Source organism: Lissotriton vulgaris, chromosome 3_2 (genome assembly GCF_964263255.1).
Source record: "Lissotriton vulgaris chromosome 3_2, aLisVul1.2, whole genome shotgun sequence".
NCBI classification, from domain to species: Eukaryota; Metazoa; Chordata; class Amphibia; order Caudata; family Salamandridae; genus Lissotriton; species Lissotriton vulgaris.
The window spans coordinates 149508980-149530006 of record NC_141690.1 but is presented as its reverse complement, the minus strand read 5'-3'; the positions used below and the strand labels follow the sequence as shown (position 1 = coordinate 149530006).

The 21027-nt window shown below is 43.0% G+C and overlaps 1 protein-coding gene across 1 annotated transcript in view; it reads left to right on the top strand.

Moving 5' to 3' along the window:
- Positions 1-21027, top strand: part of LOC147725439 (janus kinase and microtubule-interacting protein 2-like) — a 220618-nt gene that overhangs the window by 7206 nt on the left and 192385 nt on the right. Inside the window, exon 3 of the mRNA XM_086964451.1 lies at positions 15383-15436. Coding sequence (XP_086820577.1) covers positions 15383-15436 — 54 coding nt within the window. The remainder of the gene's footprint in view (positions 1-15382; positions 15437-21027) is intronic.

Below are 21027 nucleotides of genomic sequence, written 5' to 3'. Positions count from 1 at the left end.
CATATTGCAGGCCTCCAGAACATGGTGATGTCCGTCTGTTAGAAACGGGGCCTTTAGTTTGCAGAGGTATGCACCCTGTCCAAATAGGGACCACCACTCTAGTCAGGGTAAGTCAGATACATACTAAAAGATAACCTGTGCTCACCCTTTTCTAGCTTGGCACACAGCAGCTAGGCTTATCCAAAGAGAAATGTGTAAAGTATTTGTGCAACACTCATTTGTGCAAGCACAGTAACAAAATGAAAACACCCAAAAAAGACTTCACACTGGTTTAGAAAAATAAAAAATAATTTTATAAATAAATCAAGACCAAAACAACAAAAATCCAGTAAGGAGAAGTTGTGTTCTGAATTTTTAAAGACTTTAAAGAGGGCTAGCACTTGGAAACAAAAAACAACTATGGGGGTTATCTGGTCGCACTGGACCGGTGCAAAGTCAACAGTTCAAGCAGACCGCAATGGAGCACAGTCTGTAGACAAGAGCATTGCAGGCCCGGTGAACAGAGAACCTAGATCCTGGCTGCAACAGCAAGATGCGGGGTACAGAAAAGGATGCGTTGATGTTGGGACTGCAGTCTAGGTGACAGTTAATCCATGCAGGAGGGGCAATGTGTCGACCTTCCATACTCAGTGGCGGCAATGCACTGGTTGAGAAGTGGCAATTCCGGAGGTGATGCAGCGGTTCCAAGTGTGATGTGCTGATTCTGCTCCCGTAGCAGGGTCGATGGGCTGGTTCTGCATCAATTTCTATAGTGGAAGTATCTGGGTCCACTATAAGTGAACCAGGCACAGGAGCAGGGGTAGAGACTTTTGTAGCCCTGAGTCACAAGAAACAGGAGGCAAACCAACAAGCTCCTGGAGATCACTTTGGTGAAACACAGAGTACAGCTCTCCTCAGCAGGGTCAGAGAGTAGCAGGCCGCAGGGCAGCACAAGAAAAAAGCAGGCCGGCCCAACTAGCAGTACAATAGAGTGTCGGACCTTGATGCAACATAACAGTTCATCTGACAGAGTACAGTTGTTGGTCCAGAATGGCCTGATTTGGTGGGGTCAGTGACACGGTACAGATACACAGTTGTAACTTTGAAGTGCGGGTTACAATTGCAAAAATAACCATTGACGGACGGAATGCTGAACAACACTCCCCCCAGTCAGAGATTTGGGCCCCAGTTTGGACCCAGCCAAATGTAAATCAGTCTTTACCCAGTTCCCCAAGGGAACAGTCCAGCCCTGACTGCCAGACCAGGTCCTCCATGCAATATGAAGAGGGCTCTGGATCACCAGAGTCTGAACACGGTGCACAGCTTAAGGACAACTCTAAGTTGTCTCGCTGGTTATTTACAAGTTATAAACAATCAACCAAATTCAATTCAATGTACATTCAACATTTCGTTCATTGTGCATATGAATAAGTTGCAGCAAAGCAGCTTAGTTTGTTCATGTTTATGAAAAGGTCATGTCGAACATACACAAATGATGAACAAATACTATACAACCATATCTGAATTACAGAATGACATTCTACAGTATCACACTGACAATTTAAAATGAAAGAAAAGAAAGAAAATCCCAATGCATTTCGGGTTCCAACATCTGAACCCTTCGTCAGGTGAAATAATTATGTAATTAAATAACCAGCGAGACAACATAGAGTTGTCCTTAAGCTGTGCACCGTGTTCAGACTCTGGTGATCCAGAGCCCTCTTCATATTGCATACAGTCTGAGTGAAAGGGGTCCACTCACTCCCAATATCGGAAGCACGCAGACACAATTAAACCCGAAACATTGTAATATATTAAGGCTTACATTATTAAAAAATTAGGTGTGCGGTTAAAACTCACTTTTTCAGACCAGGTCCTCCCCCAACCAGAAACAAGCCTCCTAAGACCGGTTTCGGGGTATCGCCCCTCATCAGCCAGGATAGCTTGAATCCAGTGACATGGCGAGGACGGGACTGGGCTGTTCCCATGGGAGCAGGGTCAAGAATGATTTGCATATGGATGGGTCTAAACTGGAATGGTGTGGTGAACGAAATAAACAACAGATTTAGTCCCATATCTCTGACTGGGTGTGAGTGTTTGACATTTTCAAGCATTCCATCCATCAATTGTTCTTTTTGCATTTGAAGTAGGATGAACTTCAAAGAAGGGTATTTGAAGTGAACAGAAGCTCTTTCTTTCCAGCCCTGGCTCCAGGCTAACTGCAGGGGCGACTGGGCACTGCCTATTGAGGTGTAAGTGTCAGCCCCTCCCTCCTTTCCTTTGTAGTCAGGCTGCAGGCACACAGAGTAGTAGGAGAAGAGAAATGCCCACTTTCTAAAAAGTGGCATTTTTAAATAGTAATGACAAATCAAACATTACCATTCTAAAGATATACAACATAATAAAGCTACTCCTTTCTAATCAGGAATTACAACTTAAAAGTGTATTGAGGAATTCCAAATATTAAACTATGAGAGGAGTAGGCCTCACAGGAGGGAAAACTGAATTTGAGTGTTTTTCACTTCCAGGACATGCAAAATGTAAACATTCATGTCCTTACTTGTACAGCAGCCTAACCCATGGTTCTTCCTGGGGCCTACCTTAAAGGGTGACATGTGTAATAAAGGGGAGTGTAAGGCTTGGGAACAGGTTTTAAATGCCAAGTTGAAGTGGCAGTAATCCTTGACAGGTTCAAAGGGCTAATTGTGTGGGTGGATCAATTAGTGCTGCAGACCCACTAGTAGTATTTAATTTACAGTCCCTGGTTATACGGTATACTACTTTACAAGGGACTTACAAGTAAATTAAATATGCCAATTCTGTATACACCTATGTTACCATGGTTAGGGGAGAAGCAAAGTCACTTTAGCACTGGCCAACAGTGGTAAAGTGCCCAAAGTCTTAAGACCAACAAAAGAATCACAAAAAGAGGAGGTAAGCAGGCAAAAAGTTTGGGGGAAGACCACCCTAAGGATGACAGGTCTAACACCGGCCATGTTATAATGTTGTTCTGGTGGTAATTTGTTGCCTCCTGTAGGCTTTCATGGCATGATAATGCCAATCCTTGTAGCTTTACTGGCCCTTTGAATAAATATTGCTAATTTTTGGTATATTGGGGCATCCATGATATGAAATGGTGAGATATGGGCATGCAACGCAGAATCCATTGTTGTGTCACAGAAATTCATGCGAGAACTTGATAGAAAAGTAGGAATTTCAGCACCTCACATAGGAGTAATAAGCAATATATATAAATGTTAAAATGTAAACTCTGGGACACACAGGATAAGTTGCCCTTAAATTCAACCATCAGTTATTACATGGAGAGGGTGATACATCTGGCAAGCTCCTGGCTTGGGTCCTCAGGCGTCATATAGAAATATCTCCCATTTTGCACATCCAGAACATGCATGATCAGTTACAGACCCGGCGACAAGACATTTTGTCGGCCCTCCTGGACCACTTTAGGTTGGTGTACCTGGCTGGCCCAACAGACCACAAGGGAGAGACGGATACATTTTTGGCTAGGGTGGGACTTCCATAGTTGCGACAAGACCTCATGCAAACATTGGAGGCAGATCTCTCCAAAGAGGAGTTAGGTGGTGCCATGAAGGTGCTCAATAGATTCAATGCCCCAGTTGGAGAACGGTTCCTTGTGGATTTTTATCACACCTACTCTGCTGTCTTCAAGGAAAAGCTGCTGGAGGTTTTTCTCGAGGCAAAGAAAGGTCTTTTCTCTGCGACAATGTGAGAGGGGATAATGTGGTTGATGTTGAAACCTGGGGAAGATTCGGCAATTCCTTCCTCAGACTGGCCCCTCACCATGCTCAAAGCAGCTATTATGCAAAATACTTGCAACTAGTTTGCAGGGGGTGGTCCGGGAGTTGGTCCAAGAGGATCAATGCGGCTTCATGCCAGCACATAGCACTACTCGTAACTTACATAGGCTGGCCCATGTATTGCATGATGCCTTGTACGGAGTGAGGGTGATGGCTTTGGTCTCGCTTGATCTCGAAATCGAGTTTGATATAGTGGATATTACTGGCAGTGCTGCATGCCATGGGGTTTTGGCCCAATTTCCGTGCCTGGATGTAAGTCTATTCTAAGTTTTCTATCCGTATCAGAGTGGATGGTGAGCTTTCTGAGTCATGGACAATAGGAAGGGGAACTCGACGGGTTCCTCCATTCTCTCCTCTTTTTGCGCTGGCAAGTGTGCCCCTTGCATTGTTTTTAAGCAAGGAAATTGACCCTTGGGGATCAGGGTGGGTGACGCCACTCATTTTGTTTCATCATACGTGGACAATGCATTTGTATATGTACCCCTAGAGAGTCTGTTCAGCTTCTGCTATGGCTGCTGGGTACTTTTGGCAAGTTTTCAGGCTTTAAGGTCACTGCCCGAAAATTGCTCGTTACGCCCTTGTGGACTGTTCAGAAAACGGATGGGCCAGTTACCCGATAAGGGTCTTCTCTGGGAATTGAAGGCTTTTCAGTATCAAGGGATCTGGGTCACACACACTGAGGCTCAACATCAGCTTACAAATGTAGATAGGGTCCTTAGGGGTCTTGAGAATTCTATCAGGTTGTGTAACAGGCTCCCTCTTTCTGTAATGGGAAGGGCGGCTGTAGCAAAAATGTTTTTCCTTCCTCACTGCCTGTAGCTTGAACAAAACTCTCAATTTCTGCTGTGGAACCAGTTCTTCCATAAGCTGTATAGCCTGTTATTTTGCCTCATCTGGGCGTGTAAGCGCAGCAGGGTGGCACGGGCAAGTCTCAAGAGGAACCTGGAGGATGTTGGATTGGCTGTCCCAGACAAACAGCTTTATTATTAAGCTGCACATCTACAGCATGCTGCTAGATGGCTGACAGAGTCTGATCATTGGGAGAAATGATTACTGGGAACTGTGATGGGAGGAGACACTTTGCAATAGTTACTGGTGAGGGGCGCAGGGCAGAACATTCAGTCACATATTCAATCAAAACCAAAGCGGAAATTTGGGAGAGGGTGGTCCAAAGGGTTCTACACAGGTCTCCCTTCAGTAGGGTGCTACGGTTGTAGAATGTGGCTCCCTTCAGAGACATTGATGAAGATATGTCTATGGAACACTGGAGAGTGGGAGGGTATCAGGTGCCGGGTGATATCCAACCCGGAGAAACCTTTCTTACTTTCCAGGACGCTCAAGATTCTGTTGAGATCGGACCAGCCCACTTCTCACACAATGCTGAGCTGTAGAGCATTGCGAGGGCGATCTGGACTGATTTCCCTGCGGCCCCGCAGCCCTCTGGGTTGCTAGACGGCCTAATTGGATGAGGGGAGGGATGTTACCTAATCACCCACTTTAATAAAGCCCTTAGGGACGACATGCATCACTAAACATTTGCAGCGCGTGGGGCCTAGGAAAGAGATTTGGGAATGCCTGTTTCATATTCGGATTGGATGGGTGCAACAGCCCTGGTGAGCCCAGTGTCCTGTAATAGTAGATTCAAACTACTTCACTTTCACTTTCGCACCGTACATATGTCACACATTATGAATTGAACAGAATAGATCTCACTAGAGGAGCGAAGCATGCACCTTGCGGGGAGGAAGAGGTGCCATCTTTTTACATTTAGCTTGGAAATGCGCCAAGGTCCAGGATTATTAGAGGCAAAGGTTGTCACGCCTAGAGGTGCCACTTTTTTACATTTAGCTTGGAAATGCGCCAAGGTCCAGGATTATTAGAGGCAAATGTTGCCACGCCCACTAATGCCGCTGGTTTGCTTGATGGGCATGGTAGTTGGACCAAAGAGATGGAAAATCCCCTACAAGCTTGCCCAGCTGGCCCTCCTCTAGGCGAAACATCATGTGGCCATTGGGTGCTTGGGCACTAGAGTTCCGTTGCTGGATCACTGATTGAGAGACCTACTACAATGGGGAGTGGCAGAAGAACACCATGTGAGAATGTCGCGGAATGACGTAGGGGGGGCTGACGAGGTATGTTATGGCCCCAATTGCAATTCCATGCTGACATTGACCTGAGATCCGATGACATCTCTCAAGAGTTGATTGTATGGAAGGATTTTACTTTTGATATTTTAATGACGACTAAGGGTGAAATTATTGTACTCCTTATTGGAAGATTAGCTTGTTGTCTTGGTTCATCCCACAAGTTGCATTGATCGTTATCTGTGTGGCCCTGAAGCTACTGCACTTGGTGAATGTAAAGAGATCATGTCTGTCACAGCTTTCAATATTTAATTGATGGGATGATATATGTGGAACTGCACTCTTGCACTGTGTGTTTCTTTGTTTTTCTTGTTTTACTAAAACTAATAAAATACAGTTTAAAAAAATCTAAAAATGCGAAACAATAGAAAATGATAAATTGATGTTTTAGCCCAAACAAGTATTTACAAAAACGAAAAGGTGATATTTCTGGACACACATTCCAAAATGAAAAGTCGTGTTTGATAGCACAATATGAATATTTTCATAAACGTATCTATAAGATTGGTGTACATTGTGTTATGAACCTGAAAGAAGTGCTGTACTTGCATCAGTGATTGCATGTGGTGGGCACTACCAATTATTTGTAGGACTTAAGGGCATATTTACAAGCACCTATCGCCATCCCGACGCCACTTTCAGTGACAGTGTGTTTGCGATAGGGGCCTTGCCTTATTTACAAGGCAGCGTTAAGCCACTTAACGTGGCTTAATGCTTCCTTGTAAATAAAGCATTCTTTCATGCTGTGTTTAGCGTGAAAGGGAGGGCACTGGGTGCTGTGATGGGCGTTCCACCGCAACACCTATTGATTTTGATGCTGCCCGCTTTTTACAAGGGCAGCGTAAATAGGAGGCAGTGCCAAAATGAAGACGAGGGAAAACCTGGTCTTAAAGCGGCTAAACGAGGAGAAATGCTTTATTTATGACTATGACACGCAGAGCCAAACAATGCAATCTATTGGCGCACAGGGGTACTGTTCCTCAAAACTTTTCCAGATCCCGTCTGCTGCCTGGGTAATATTCTAAGGTAATGAATTTACGGCTCAATAGAGTCTCTAACAGAAAAGGCAGGTTCGTAACTTGTTCCTTTTTGCAGCACATCAACCGTAATAAAGTGAAAAGACAACACATGAAAACTCCAACACCAATTTAGAAACTAACAGCCACATGCATCAAAGTCCGGTTTTGCGATTCTAATTTGCGATTTTTACCGAATCGCAAATAAGGAATCGCAAAACGGGATGCATGATTGAAAGTGCATAAAATTTGCGATTCGGTAAAAATCACAATTTTTACCGAATCGCACATAATATGCATATTCCAATTTGCGATTTCGCAATTCCCATTGATTCCTATAGGCCAAAAGGCCCATAGGAATCAATCGGAATTGCGAATTCGCAAATTAGAATTCGCAAAATGTTGATGCATACCATGGGTGCAGGGGGGGTCCAAAGGACCCCCCCCTGCACCCCTGAAATGTATTTTGAAGTGCATGTTTCAAACACACATGTCCTAAGGACATGTGTGTCTGTAACATGACAGTGTTTTGAAATGCAAATGAGAGCATTTTAACACATTTTCGCAAATTACCACGAGGTTCAACCTCGTGGTATTTGCACCCCCTATTTGCGAATTCGCAATTTTTAAATTAATCATGCATTTCTTTTAAGGAATCCCAAATTTGCGTTTCCTTAAAAGCACTCGCATTTTTGGAATTCGCTAAAAATAGCGATTTCACCAAAAATGCTTGATGCATCCCAGAAACCTATTTAGGAATCGCAAACGGCCGAATTTTGCGATTCGCACCGTTTGGACTTCCTAAATAGGTTGATGCATGTACCTGATACAGTAGAACGTATTAAATAATTTGACACCAGAACAGCAAAAATCCAATCAGTAGAACAGGAGTTATACATTTTGAAACTTTTTTGTGAAATATAGAGCCCAAAAAATCAATGTGCCAACCATGGGCATCTAGTCGTGTGAGACCGAGACAAACTCGAAGGTTATGGCCCACTACACAGACCAAAACACGGGACTGAGACCGCCCTCCTCATGGTTACCGAGGAAACTAGAAAAATCCTAGATCAAGGAGGATCAGTGGCAGTGATCCTCCTTGATCTAAGCGCGCCATTTGACACGGTCAGCCATGACACCTTACTGAACCGCCTGTCCTGTGCGGGGATCAAGGATAATGCCTTATCTTAATCTTTTTTGGAGAATAGATCCTTCAGGGTCTTTGATGGCGAATCCGTATCCTCTAGCAGACCCCTAAAGTGCGGTGTTCCTCAGGGCTCCTCTCTAAGCCCTGCTCTTTTTAATCTGTACATGAGACCCCTGGCCGATGTCGTCCGCCCATTTGGAGTTAAGATCATCTCCTATGCGGACGACACGCAGCTAGTGGTTTCACTGGTGCAGGAGGCAAATCGAACTTTGCCAGGCGGGCTTAGAGAATGCCTGGAGGAGGTGAGGAACTGGATGTCGTCATCATCCCTGAAGTTGAACGGGGACAAAACAGAGCTGATGCTCCTAGGCCCAGCAGATCTGTCCCTTTCTCCCTCTCTGTGGCCCCCATGTCTAGGCCCTCCCCCAACCCCCAAAAATAACATCAAAAGCCTCGGAGTGTGGCTGGACAATTCGCTATCCTTCAATGTCCAAGCCACAAAACTTTCAGCCACCTGTTTTGGCATCATGAGGGTGTTAAATAAAATATTTCCCCTCCTTCCCATGGAAGCCAAACAGGTGGCTATTCAAGGGCTTATTCAATCACGCCTTGACTTTAATAATGCACTCTATCTCGGCGCACCAGAATATACCCTACGCAGGCTGCAGATTGTACAGAACTGCACAGCACGCTTATTGCTTAAAATTCCCCGCAGACACTCAGCTAGGGCCGGACTGATTAGCCTTCATTGGCTTCCGATCCGGCAGAGAGTACTGTTCAAAACACTATGCATAGCCCATCAAGCCTTCTGGGACACAGGACCCAGTATCACTCGCGACCTGGTCACCCATTACACCCCAAACCGAAGTCTTCGTTCCAGCCAGGCCTTCTCGGCAGTGGCACCAAGAATAAAAAGATCCAGATCTGGCGGAAGGACGTTTACATACAACGCGTCCAAGACCTGGAACAACCTTCCACTCAATCTTAGAGCGAACCTGAACCTCACTGAATTCCGCAAGCAACTAAAGACCTTTTTGTTTGCATCCGTTTATTAACTGCCTGCCTTCCCCCCACGCCTTTAGTAGACTCTGGTTATCCCAGCGCTTGGACGCCTCCGGGCAACAATTTGCGCTCTATAAATCGGAAAGTTTACAAGTTTAGTTTACTACACTGGAGTGTGGTTTGGATTAGGCCTGGTCGTGGTTTGCCTTCAGACTTAGAAGAATTTTTAAAGATAAATGTCTGAGAAGATAAAGTTCAGCAGGGCAAGGCATCTATCGGTGTCCACGGAGAAGGTGTCATCGTTGGGGAGCAGCTGAATGAAGTTGCTGTGAAGATTTCTACATTTTGACTTTGTCACTATTCTGAAAGTTGAAAATCTCCAGGACAAAGCTGCGGGTTATAGCTGATGAGTGCTCCACAAGGCCTCATACCCTTCCAGAGATGTACAGCTAAAAAGGATTTGCCGCTGCACAGAAGAACATAATAGGAGCTACTGCAAAGTCCTAAGTTTTGTTTTTTTGCTGTTTGGGCAACTTTACCACTGCTTCCAGGGGTTCTGGATTGGGTGGGCACGACTTCAAGGGCAGGTCTTCAGGCAGGGTCCCTGTACAGGGTTCAAGGTGTTGCCGCTTTTTGTGTCCCTGTCGCTCAGAACAGAAGGCCAGCCAACAACAGCCCTTGGAGTCAATCATATTCCTAAGTTCAAGCAGCAAGACAGGTCTCAAGCAGCAGGGCAGTCCTCTTAAGAACAAAGAAGACCTCAAGGAGTAGGGCAGTCCTCTGAAATAGAACCCCTTCTGAGTGTTCTCTTCAGCTCCAGGCATGAACTGAAGAGTTGGTCTGAGGGTCCAATATTTATACCTGGTACCAGCCTTTGAAGCTGGAGAAATGTCTAGGCATTTCTACATTTGGCACTGGAAATGTGTACTTTGTCCCTGTCCTGATTCCAAAAGGTCTAGGGTGAGAAGAAACTGATGTCAAAGTTCTTTGTGTGTGCTTGGAGCAGTCCCTTTGAAATGAAAGTGGGGAGGGCACAGCTCCACCCATCCATCAATGCAAATGCCTATTTCCCATGTGTCTCACTGTGTGGGAAGAACTCACAAAGGCCAGCTGCTAGCTCCACCTAGCCATGTGACCCAGGACACAGGCTGCAGTCACTCAAATGGTAAAGACAAGAAAATGCAAATTTTCGAAAAGTTGCATTTTTAGTATTGTGACTTAAAATTGAACTTTATCAATAAAGAGGATTTTTAATTACAATTCTTTTAAAACCAAGCATGACAGTTCTACTTGTTTCCAAGCAAATGTTAGCCCTTATTAAATGTGACATGGTGACCCACTGTTATGCTATGGAAGAGGTAAACCTTGCAGTAGTGAAAAACAAATTAAAGAGTTAAAATCAGTGCTAGGACATGTAAAACGCAAAAGTATATGTCCCCCCTTTAAAATCCAAGGCTCCCAGCCCTATTGACTGTTTAGAGCCTACCTTAGGGGTGACATGTGTATTAAAAAGGACGAGTAAGGCCTGGCATAAGTTTTATTTTGCCAACCCCAACTGGCAGTTTAGAACTGTGCACACAGGCTACAATTGCAGGCTTGAGACATGTTGTAAAGTGCTACTTGAATGGAGGACACAATACGTGCTGCAGGCCCACTAGTAGCCATAAATTCATAGGCCCTACATACACATAGGACTGCTGTACCAGGGACTTATAAGTAAATTAAATGTGCATATTGATTTTAAGCAAATCTTATATGTTTGAAGGGGTGAGCACAAACACCTTACCACTGGATAGCAGTGGCAGCAGTGGTAACGTATACTGAGTCCTAAAATCCAAGAAAGGGGTGAAGGTAAAATGTTTAGGGGTGACTCTGCAGAGAGGGCCAAGTAGGCAATAGAGGAGTCAAGCCCAGATGTGAGCTATAGAGGGGAGGCACCCTTGAATTTAATCAAGGGGAAGAGCACTGCCCTTAGACCATCTTGTCAGGATAAAGACAACACTTCCCCACACCCAAAGTCTGTTGTCTCTGTCCTAGGAGCAGTTCACACCTCACCACAGAGAGCCGTCAGCTGCCAGGTGACAGCTGGAATACTTACAGAAAGGCTTTAGAGGCTTAAGGGAGAAAAGTGGCACCTTTCCAAAAATGCCTTTTTCTCAATAGTTACACAAAATCTGACTTGATCATAAAGTTGGATTTTGTTTTACTAATAAGGACGAGTCCTTGAAATATTTTTCTAGCTGCTATCAACCTGAATGTGTGTGATAATGTGTGATAATGTAATCCAGTGAGCCAGACTTGCTACATTTAAAATAGCAATTATGCTGCTATACCTGCTTTTAAATACCATTCACCTTGCCTTATGCAGAATAAGGCCTACCTTAGGGGTGATGTATTGATATTTGAAGGAAGGTTTAGGCCTTTTAAAAGGGGTTAGTTTAGCAGATTTAACCTACCCTGTCAGACCAAACTGGTAGAACTGGGGTCAGGCTTGTTGTGTTACTGCAGTGGGTGGCACAAAGAGTACTGCAGTCCACTGGTGACATTTAATTGAAATCTATGGTACACTTGGGAAGATAAACTAGGGACTCACAGGTAAGCTAAACAGAACAATTAGTTGTATACCAATCTTATCATGTTTAAAGGGGAAGCACACCCACTTTACCAGTGGTTGGCAGGAGTACAGTGCAGCGTCATGTGTCCAACAAAAAAAGTCAAGGCAAAAAATGTGGGGGAATATCACGTTGGACATTTCCAAAATGCTTCTTTCTGCTTATGACAATGGCATCCAAACAATTGTATTGATCTTAAACTATATTCAAATTATATTAGCACATTTAAAGATGTAAAAACTATTTATAAAAAATGTCTGCATGAATCCCCTTTAGTGACTGATTGCAAATAGAGAATCATGGGCACAAAATGCATTACTACTGGTTATTAACTTATTTATGGGTCCTAATAATCACTAGGTGTTACCTTTCAGGTGTGTCAAAGTGCAAAGGGGATAACAGCAATGAGTATTTTTGAAAAAATAAGTTGTAGGGGTGAACGCCTAGAATAAAAAAATGGGCCTTTTTATTTATTTAAATGAGGTCCCTATTTTATCTTTTTATGTGACCAAGGTTTTATAAGTCGAATCTATGTTGATGAAATGCATATTTTTTTAGAATGTTTGATTTTATGGCTTTTAGTTGCCGAATAAAGTACCTTTTGACTTGACTTAACACTTAATATATTTGTGTGGAATTATGAACGTTGTCTTTATAGTTCAAGACTGCGAGTATCTGTGGTACTTGAACAGTGCTGTACTCTTACCACTTACATATCATTTATTGCATTGTTTCCAACTGTGTTTGTAGAGTTGGGTAAAAAGTCAAATTTTATATTTAATTCTATAAAGCATTTGTTGTCATTTACGTCCTTTGGTTCGGATTATGGAATAGAATCATTGTTCTTTATTCACAATGTTGTATGTTGATTTTTCTTCACCTTTTTATTCAAATTTCACCTATTTCTAATTTATGGTTGATTTTATGTTCTCTTTTTTACTGATCAATCAGAGTGCTTGTTTGGTGTGGTACCGGATTAGCGTTGTCAGAATAGCGTCTGAAACATTAATATTGTGCCCGAAATGTAATTTACAAGAATATCACTCCAAGGAAAATAATAATACAAATCTTCACGCAATGAGACACTAATTTAGCAAATGATATATAGGACACAATGTTTATGTCAGATGATATTTTGTATACAGTATTCTGAGCTGCAGTTGCTTGTTTTCATGTATTGACTAATTAGTTACAAATTATCCACTATAAGTCTTTTTGTTTAATGTGGCTGAGGTCTTTCTAAAGTCATCTACTGGTCCATATTATATTCTGTAGTAAGCACATTTTGTGTGATCTTTTTCCTGTTTACTTTTGACTTTCTCAAAATAGTGTTTCAAACAATCTAATGGTAGAGAAATGCCTTATTGGTAACAGATTGATCTTTTGATATTATTGCAACTTACAGTTCCTCTATGTAGTTTACATTTCATGGTGTCTGTGAACCTGCTCCAATCTCAAAGGTGCCTCATCCAATTTTTGTATTCGGAGTTGAACACTGGATCTATTAAAAATGAATCCACAAAATCTCTAGCGGATTGGTACAAATTGTTTTTACTGTCTGAGCTGTCATAGCCTCAAGGACTTGAAGATGCTACTGGGAGCCTGGTGGATGTTTTAGAATAGAAGACATGAAACTAGTGGGAAACGACATTCTGTGAGCCCTTTTTAACATCTGGTTTGAGATCGTTTGTCATGCAGCAGTCATTTCACTAAGGGCAGAAGTGAGAGACAGAAACTAGGTAGCTGATGTCTTGAAACAGCTTCAGTGTTTTTTCACAATAATATTTAAATTATATTCGTCAAGGACGGGGGCATGGACAATTAGGGAATGGGCATATGGTATATTATAAGCAGAAAAGTTTATGGATAGGCAATATCACCTCACAATTTTTGAGTGTCACTAAATTAGACTGAAATATTCAAAGTAGGTAACACCCTTCTCTGTATATGTCAGAATGCTAAAACCATTCAAATCAAGATTGGTTCATGAGTGTGAATGCTTCAGTTGTCTGTCAATCAAAGTACCTTAACAGCAGACAACTACAATGGAGAATCTGAGATGCACATAAGCTGCGTGTTGTATCTTTCCTCTCCAAGACCACTGGCTTCACCTAAAGCAGTTTAATTTGTTCATCACGATTCTCTTTCTTCCATTGTATTTATTTATTTAGGAATTTTATTAGGGGTGCCACATGTCACCTATGCCACATCCAAACAACGAGGCAAAGTGGTAAAAAACAAGGAAAAAGAAAGGTTTGACAGTGTGGGAGGTAGAATCAAGACGGGTGCTTAGGATAAACCTAGACCTGACATTCTTTGGTTACCTCCAAAAATAATGTTAGACTTAATTGAAAGTCTTTGTAAAAGGTTGGTTTTCGGGGGGTTCCTGAACTGCAATCTTCACAAGGACTTGAAAGCTGGGTCATTTCCATAGTTTTGGGCTGGACTCCCAAGGAGATTAATTCACACTTTAATCTTTTATAGGAACTCTGATAGCTCAAGTAAGCTGAGTGGGAATGCAAGTTCCTAGCTAAACCAAAGTAGCCTTCTAGTTTCTGAGGGTAGGCAGGTCGTATGCTCCAGTATGCTGTTGCATAATTCACACAGTTTCTTCACCTTGTTCATAAGTTAAACCAGCAGCCAGTAGAGAGCCTTTAACGTTGGATTGACATGATCCCCATTTTTTAAATTCTGGTACATAATGGCTGACCACTTTTGCACTCAATGCAATGTTAATTAGCTTTTTTGGGAGGGCATTTAAGACATTGTTCGTGTATTCCAATTTGTTCTAAGATCAATGCTTATTTAAGCTCTATGAAGTGGCTGGCTTGGAGGTGTGGGGGGATTTTTCAGATGAGTGTGAGTTGGGAATTAGCTCCTTGTACCGGTTTCCGAGGTTGCTAACAATATTAATCCCAAGGTTTCTGACCTGTTAGTAAGAGGTTGTAAGACTGCCTGGTTGGAAGCCCAATCAGAAGGAGGAGCTTCTGAGTCCATTCTTCCTTTCGTGAAGAATTTCTTTCCCTCCTTTAGACAAACAAATATGTCTTTTATCCAAAAGAAGACATGATTTAGGCACTTCCCATTGCTAAACTGCTTCTTTGTGCTGTTCGTTAAGCAGACGAGTACCTGAGTATCATCCTAGTGCTACATGAAGTCTGTAGATATTGAAAAGCAGCAGAGGGAAGGCAGGGCTCCCCCGGAATCAAACATTTCACTATGCAGGAGGAAGAAACAGAGGAACTTAAAAGTACATGATGACTCTGGAAGTGGGGAAATCAATGAATGTGTTCAAGGGCTGTCCCTGAAATATCTCACCTTTGTAGAGTCTGCTCAGCAGTAGACTGTGTCATGTGAAGTCGCCCTTTTGTATATGCTGTTATTAAAGGGGATAGCCAGAGCCGTACACATTTCTATGTGTGATGCCTTACCTCAACAACTGAAAATACGTCTATAAAGTCTATGAACAGAAATTGATTCAAATACATTTGCAACTTTGATACTACTAGATTTGTTGTATAAATATTGATTCCCCTTTTCTAAATTGTATTTGTTCTACTCATATTTATTTCTCCATGCTGCTCACTAGACGTAACTTTAATACTCAATATTTTATATTAATTATGTTGCCATTCTTTTGCAGGATGTAGATATCTCTGAACTTATGAAGAAGCTTGATATTCTTGGGGACAATGGGGTAAGTATTCAACTAAAAATGTGATTCATACTATAGCACACCTTTTTACTTTTTATTGCACCTTGGGTTTTCGTTAATGCAATAGACCAGGACAAATAAGCAAAAAAATCATGCACTTTCTTTCCTGACTCTTTCGCATACAATGAAAATACTCTTTTATATTGCTAAGCCTCGCAGTTAATATTATAACAGAAGAAATATGGTAAATGTAGAAAATATTATGCAGGAAAAGATGTAGTATTTACAATTATATTTAATATGTCTGTGCAGATATTTATTTTAGAGGACACATAACTGTATTATATCCATATGAACTGCTTAATGCGTGACACCAGATTCACAAGAAAAATATGTTGAACGCTACAGAGTTTTATTTATTTATGCAAGGTTTTGCAAAGCACTACTAAGTGCCCATCTGAGGCTTTAGAATGCTTTGGGTTTGCATTTATATAAAATAATGCAAGTAACAGGAACATACTGTGTGGAAGCTGATGATGTTCCTGGTAGTCACTCCAGAGGGACAACACATAGTAAGCACTCCGCCATCATATATGCCCTGTATGTCTTAGGTGCATGACCAGCCAGAGCTACAAAGTAGAAACTAGGGAGTAATGTGTTGAAGTGGGTTGGATCATCCAAACCCTACGTAGAATTGGTAAGTCTTTAAGATTGACAAGATCTTCTGCAAGCCTTAGATGAAGTAGCAGGGAGTACCACAGGGAAGAGCACAGAAAATGAGGAATTTGACCATCAAATCTCTTGTGTCTAGCATGATTGGCGGCCACAAAATGTCTGTTGGCTAACCTGAGGTGTCTGGTCAGTAGATAAGGAATGAGCAGTTTTGGCATGTAGTTAAAAAAAATCGACAATGGAGTGCCTCATGCACTTGGCGGAGAGTTTTGAATGATACTCTGTCTTTTACAAGCAGTAAGTGCAAAGTTTTCAATGTTGGAGTGATGCGATCATGTCACTTCGATCCAAACACCAGGTGTGCTGTGTAATTTGTAATGCTGAGGCCAAAATAACTTGTTACAGTAGACTAGAAAGGACCATAGGGAGCACTAGCAATGTTTTCTAAGCGTAGATCCCGTTTTAGCCACCAACGTTGATGGAATGTCACTATAATGCAGAACTCCCAAATGACGGTCTTCTTCTGCTGCGACTGGAGAAGAGACAAATTCTCCAGGCCACAATAAAGGGAATGAGGTTAGGTTGACACAGCTAAAGAGGAGAATCGTATTTTTGACTAATGAGGCATAGCCAATTAATCTATGTTCAGAGGTGGACATGTGTCAGACAGTGAGGCAGATTTGTGGAGGACACCAGATTCATCATCAAGCTGAAGGCAGAATTAAGTGACATCTGCATACGTGTGGGTCCCTATATTGTAGCTGTCTTGGATGATGGAGAGGGATGCCTTATAAACATTAAATATTGTTGGAGTAGTCCGTTGCCTTTAGGCAAGGTTTGACCCACAGAAATACCACATCGATATATACATGGAAAAACTCTGGAAAACACCACACATTGGCTAATCTTGATAGGAATCAGCCCAGTTTATGTTCATAGGGGTGCCTCTGAGGGAATACCATTAACTAAGACAGCACAGTCGCTTCGATGTATTGCAACTACAACTTAATGTTTAATGGCTGAGAAGTTTCAATCAATGATATCAATATACCAGGATGACACTCATTATGTGATAAGAGTAACTCTGCCCTGATGTTTAGAAGAGTGATTTTCATTGCACTCCAGGGTTTTTAACCTGGGTCGAAGTTACTCAAGAGGCTATTTGTTTCAAGTGGGTATACAGTTGGCAGCAGGTGACAGTTCAAAAGCTCCTGCCAGAAAGGCCGGATATGATTTTGTTGTTGGAAACATTAACGGGTTCTGCAGTTGGCTACATTTGGATGGGGTGATAATTGCATATTTGATGGTCTAAGAAAAACCCCACTGGTGGTAAAGAATTCACGAGGCTGCACGTGATCAAAGCAAGGGCATTGAGGCCTAGGTTGATGAATTTGGCATTACAAATTTCTCATGAAGGAGAGAATTATTTTGAGGGAGATTGGCATATCAAAACTGTCATCATAGACATATACAATAAACATCTGTTATTCAGCACCAAGATACCTTTGGGTGAACGTGCTCTTTACAAAAAAGAAATGTTATGTAATGTTATCAATCAATCAATCATCGCATTTGTAGAGCGCACTACTCACCCGGAGGGGTCTCAAGGCGTTGGAAGGGGGAGGGGGGGGGTGGTCTGCTACTGCTCGAAGAGCCAGTTCTTGAGTTGCTTCCTGAAGGAAAGGCGGTCCTGGGTCCGTAGGAGATGGATGGGGAGGGAGTTCCATGGCTTGGCTGCCAGGTAGGAGAAGGATCTTCCTCCGGTGGTGGCTCTGCGGATGCGTGGAACGGCGGCGAGAGCGAGGCTGGTGGACCGTAGCTGGCGGGTGGGAGTGTAGAAGGACAGGCGGGTGTTGAGGTACCTGGGGCCCAGGTCGTGGAGAGCCTTGTGTGCGTGGGTGAGGAGTCTGAACGTGATCCTCTTGCTGACGGGGAGCCAGTGCAGGTCTCTCAGGTGTCCGGAGATGTGGCTGTGTCGGGGGATGTCCAGGATGAGTCGTGCGTAGGCGTTCTGGATGCGTTGGAGTCTTTTCTGAAGTTTGGCGGTGGTTCCGGCGTAGATGGTGTTTCCGTAGTCCAGTCGGCTGGTGACGAGTGCCTGGGTGACCGTCTTCCTGGTTTCAGTGGGGATGTTATGTTATAAGCCTTGATGAATAGGGATCATATTTCCCAGCCAGAGGTGGCAGTGATGATATAAGCCCTCAGAATTCCAACTAAAGTTATTACTAAGATTCCAATTGTCTTGATGAAGAATGACAATGGATTATCTTAAAGATCAGTGGACTGAACTGGTCTTAAAATGTAGTTCTTTCCTTTTAAATCTGTAACAGTTTTACAAAATCATCTGCCTGACTGAAAATAACCTTTATGGTACACTATGGGTGCTCCTTGTTGGAAACTTGACTATGTCACGATGAGGGGGTTAGAAGCTTCAGGGTGTCGCGGGCGAATGTGGTGAGAAGGGAGATGGCAGTTGATGGGAGCGTACGTTGGACGATTGCTGTGCCCTGCTGCCCTAAGGTTTGAAGTAAATGATGTACAAGGAATAAACATTTTCTTCAACCTGAACGTGTGATCTGTATTTACTACTGGCGACGAGTTTTCATCAAACGTGGCATCATTGGACTGAATGATTAGAATCCACACATTTAGCCTACCAAAACTCATCTTGTGTGGTGGAACAAGTTAATTCCATCGAGGGCAGTGCCAGCAGTCATCCCATGAAGCCTCCGGTCTGGACTGCCGTGTGTCACACATCCTGGATGTGTTGTTGCATTAGAGCAGTTACTGTGTCCCTCCGTGGAACCAGCAAAGTGAGGAATGGTGATGTCAAGATCCTGCTGGTGATCAACATGTTCGAGTAGAACATACAGGTTGACGTTCTAAAGCTGTGCTACATTTCCTGCGTAGAAGAAGCAACGTATTCACGCATCAATATAAGGTCAATTTTCCATGAAGATGAAGTTACATACGTATGTTACGTTTGCTGTCATCTTAGAAGTATAAAGTAGTTAGCAGCCGATACTTCAACATCATTGTACTACTTCCTTGTGGTGCTGTTCTCACGAAACGGTGGCATTGGTGTTTATGGGTTCCAGTGAGGTTTGTCTTACGTCAAGACAATGCATCCTCGTGGGGAAGGTGACAATTTTTCTCATTCCTGTTGGATACATGCTCACACAGTGATAGGCACACCTTGTAATTGTGCCTCTCTGACTAATTTTCCATGTGATTGGCAGACCTGGAGCTAGATATAGCTTTATACTTGGAGGAGCATTATCACTTCCATTACCTTAACCATGTTGCCTGTCCTTACCTGGCAATTAACCACATTGATAAGTAATGGATACACTGATGTATGTTTAATATATATATTACACTGTAAGAGTGGCACGGTGCACACCTTTTATTTTCATTTTTTGTTTTTTTGTTGTTATCGTTTCTTCGTTATATGCGTGCTACCCGAAGAGCGTGGACAGCCCAAGCCACGCGGGTTACTGATACTGCACTGAAACGGAGCAACCTGATGCCCCATGTCGGATGCACAGCTTAAATGTTCCTTGCATTCACAAATGCTACTACGCTTGTCTTTTATGTTCCAATCTTTTTATTAAACGTTTGTCATCCACATTCTTTTCTTCATTTCTCATTATCTTTATAATCCACATGTAATCAAAACTTTATCCTTTTTACGCAAGTCACAGGAGAGACATCTACGTATTCACCGTATTCTTAAAGACACAGAAATGCTCATCCAAGCTTAATCCTGCACCCCGAGGGTGTACGCAAACTTTATCCGCTAGCATGATTGTTTACCCAATGCATTTCAGGCCATCCATTCGGCCCTTCGTCAGGGGTTGTATATCTACAATGTAAAAACACATGAGTAAGACTATGTTTTCCCAGTTTCCCTCGATCTTTAAAAGCACATTTTCACCCGTAGCCTAACCCCCACCAATCAACGTCTTCCCGCAATATACGTAGCTTTTGCTACATCACTTATCAGGTATTTTCAACAGTGCCTCTCTGCCCTCCTACTTCTCTTCCAGAGCTGAATTCTTTATACCGCGGTGTCCCCCACTTAAATCATGTGTGATTCCTCCAGCGTATCTTTCATAAAGTTATCACCCCTCTTCACATACCAATTACCCCTAATCTTCAGCCCCCTCACAATTTCTCTATAAAAAGTCTCTTCTCCTTCCCTGCCTTCTCCATACCTTCGAATCTGCTGAAGCTAGCCTCTTTTCAATCGACTCTTGCCGGGATTACCAACCGGTTCAGTTTTCTCACGCATGCTTCTTGAGTCACTCCTTCTTATGACGGACTTTATACCCGCCCCTCTTCCACACCTGTTTCCCAACCACCTCTTCCCGTGCAACACCCTCCTTTAATTTCACCACTATATTTGCATATAGCCAGGTTCTGAGCTGGGATGGGGCAGTGAGATAAATAACGGTGATGGATCAAGCCCTGATCTTTGGACTGGGTAAGAGTGGTCTGCTCAATTCAGACACTCTGTTCATCACCACCCCCTTTTGTGAATCGATTTTGGCCACTATAGGTGTGGCAGGGTATACTCAGACATGAGTCCCTTTCTCACTGCTCCATCAGGATTCAAGCAAGCCGGGCCGAAGACGGCTGAAATGCCAGAAACCGGTCCCCGGTAGCTTGTCTCCTTTCTGGTAAAGAATTGTCTTGGTAGTTTAGTCTGCCCTGTTCCCATGATGCACTGGGCCAGGGACAGACTGATTTGCATATAGCCAGGTTCTGAGCTGGGATGGGGCAGTGAGATAAATAACGGTGATGGATCAAGCCCTGATCTTTGGACTGGGTAAGAGTGGTCTGCTCAATTCAGACACTCTGTTCATCACCACCCCCTTTTGTGAATCGATTTTGGCCACTATAGGTGTGGCAGGGTATACTCAGACATGAGTCCCTTTCTCACTGCTCCATCAGGATTC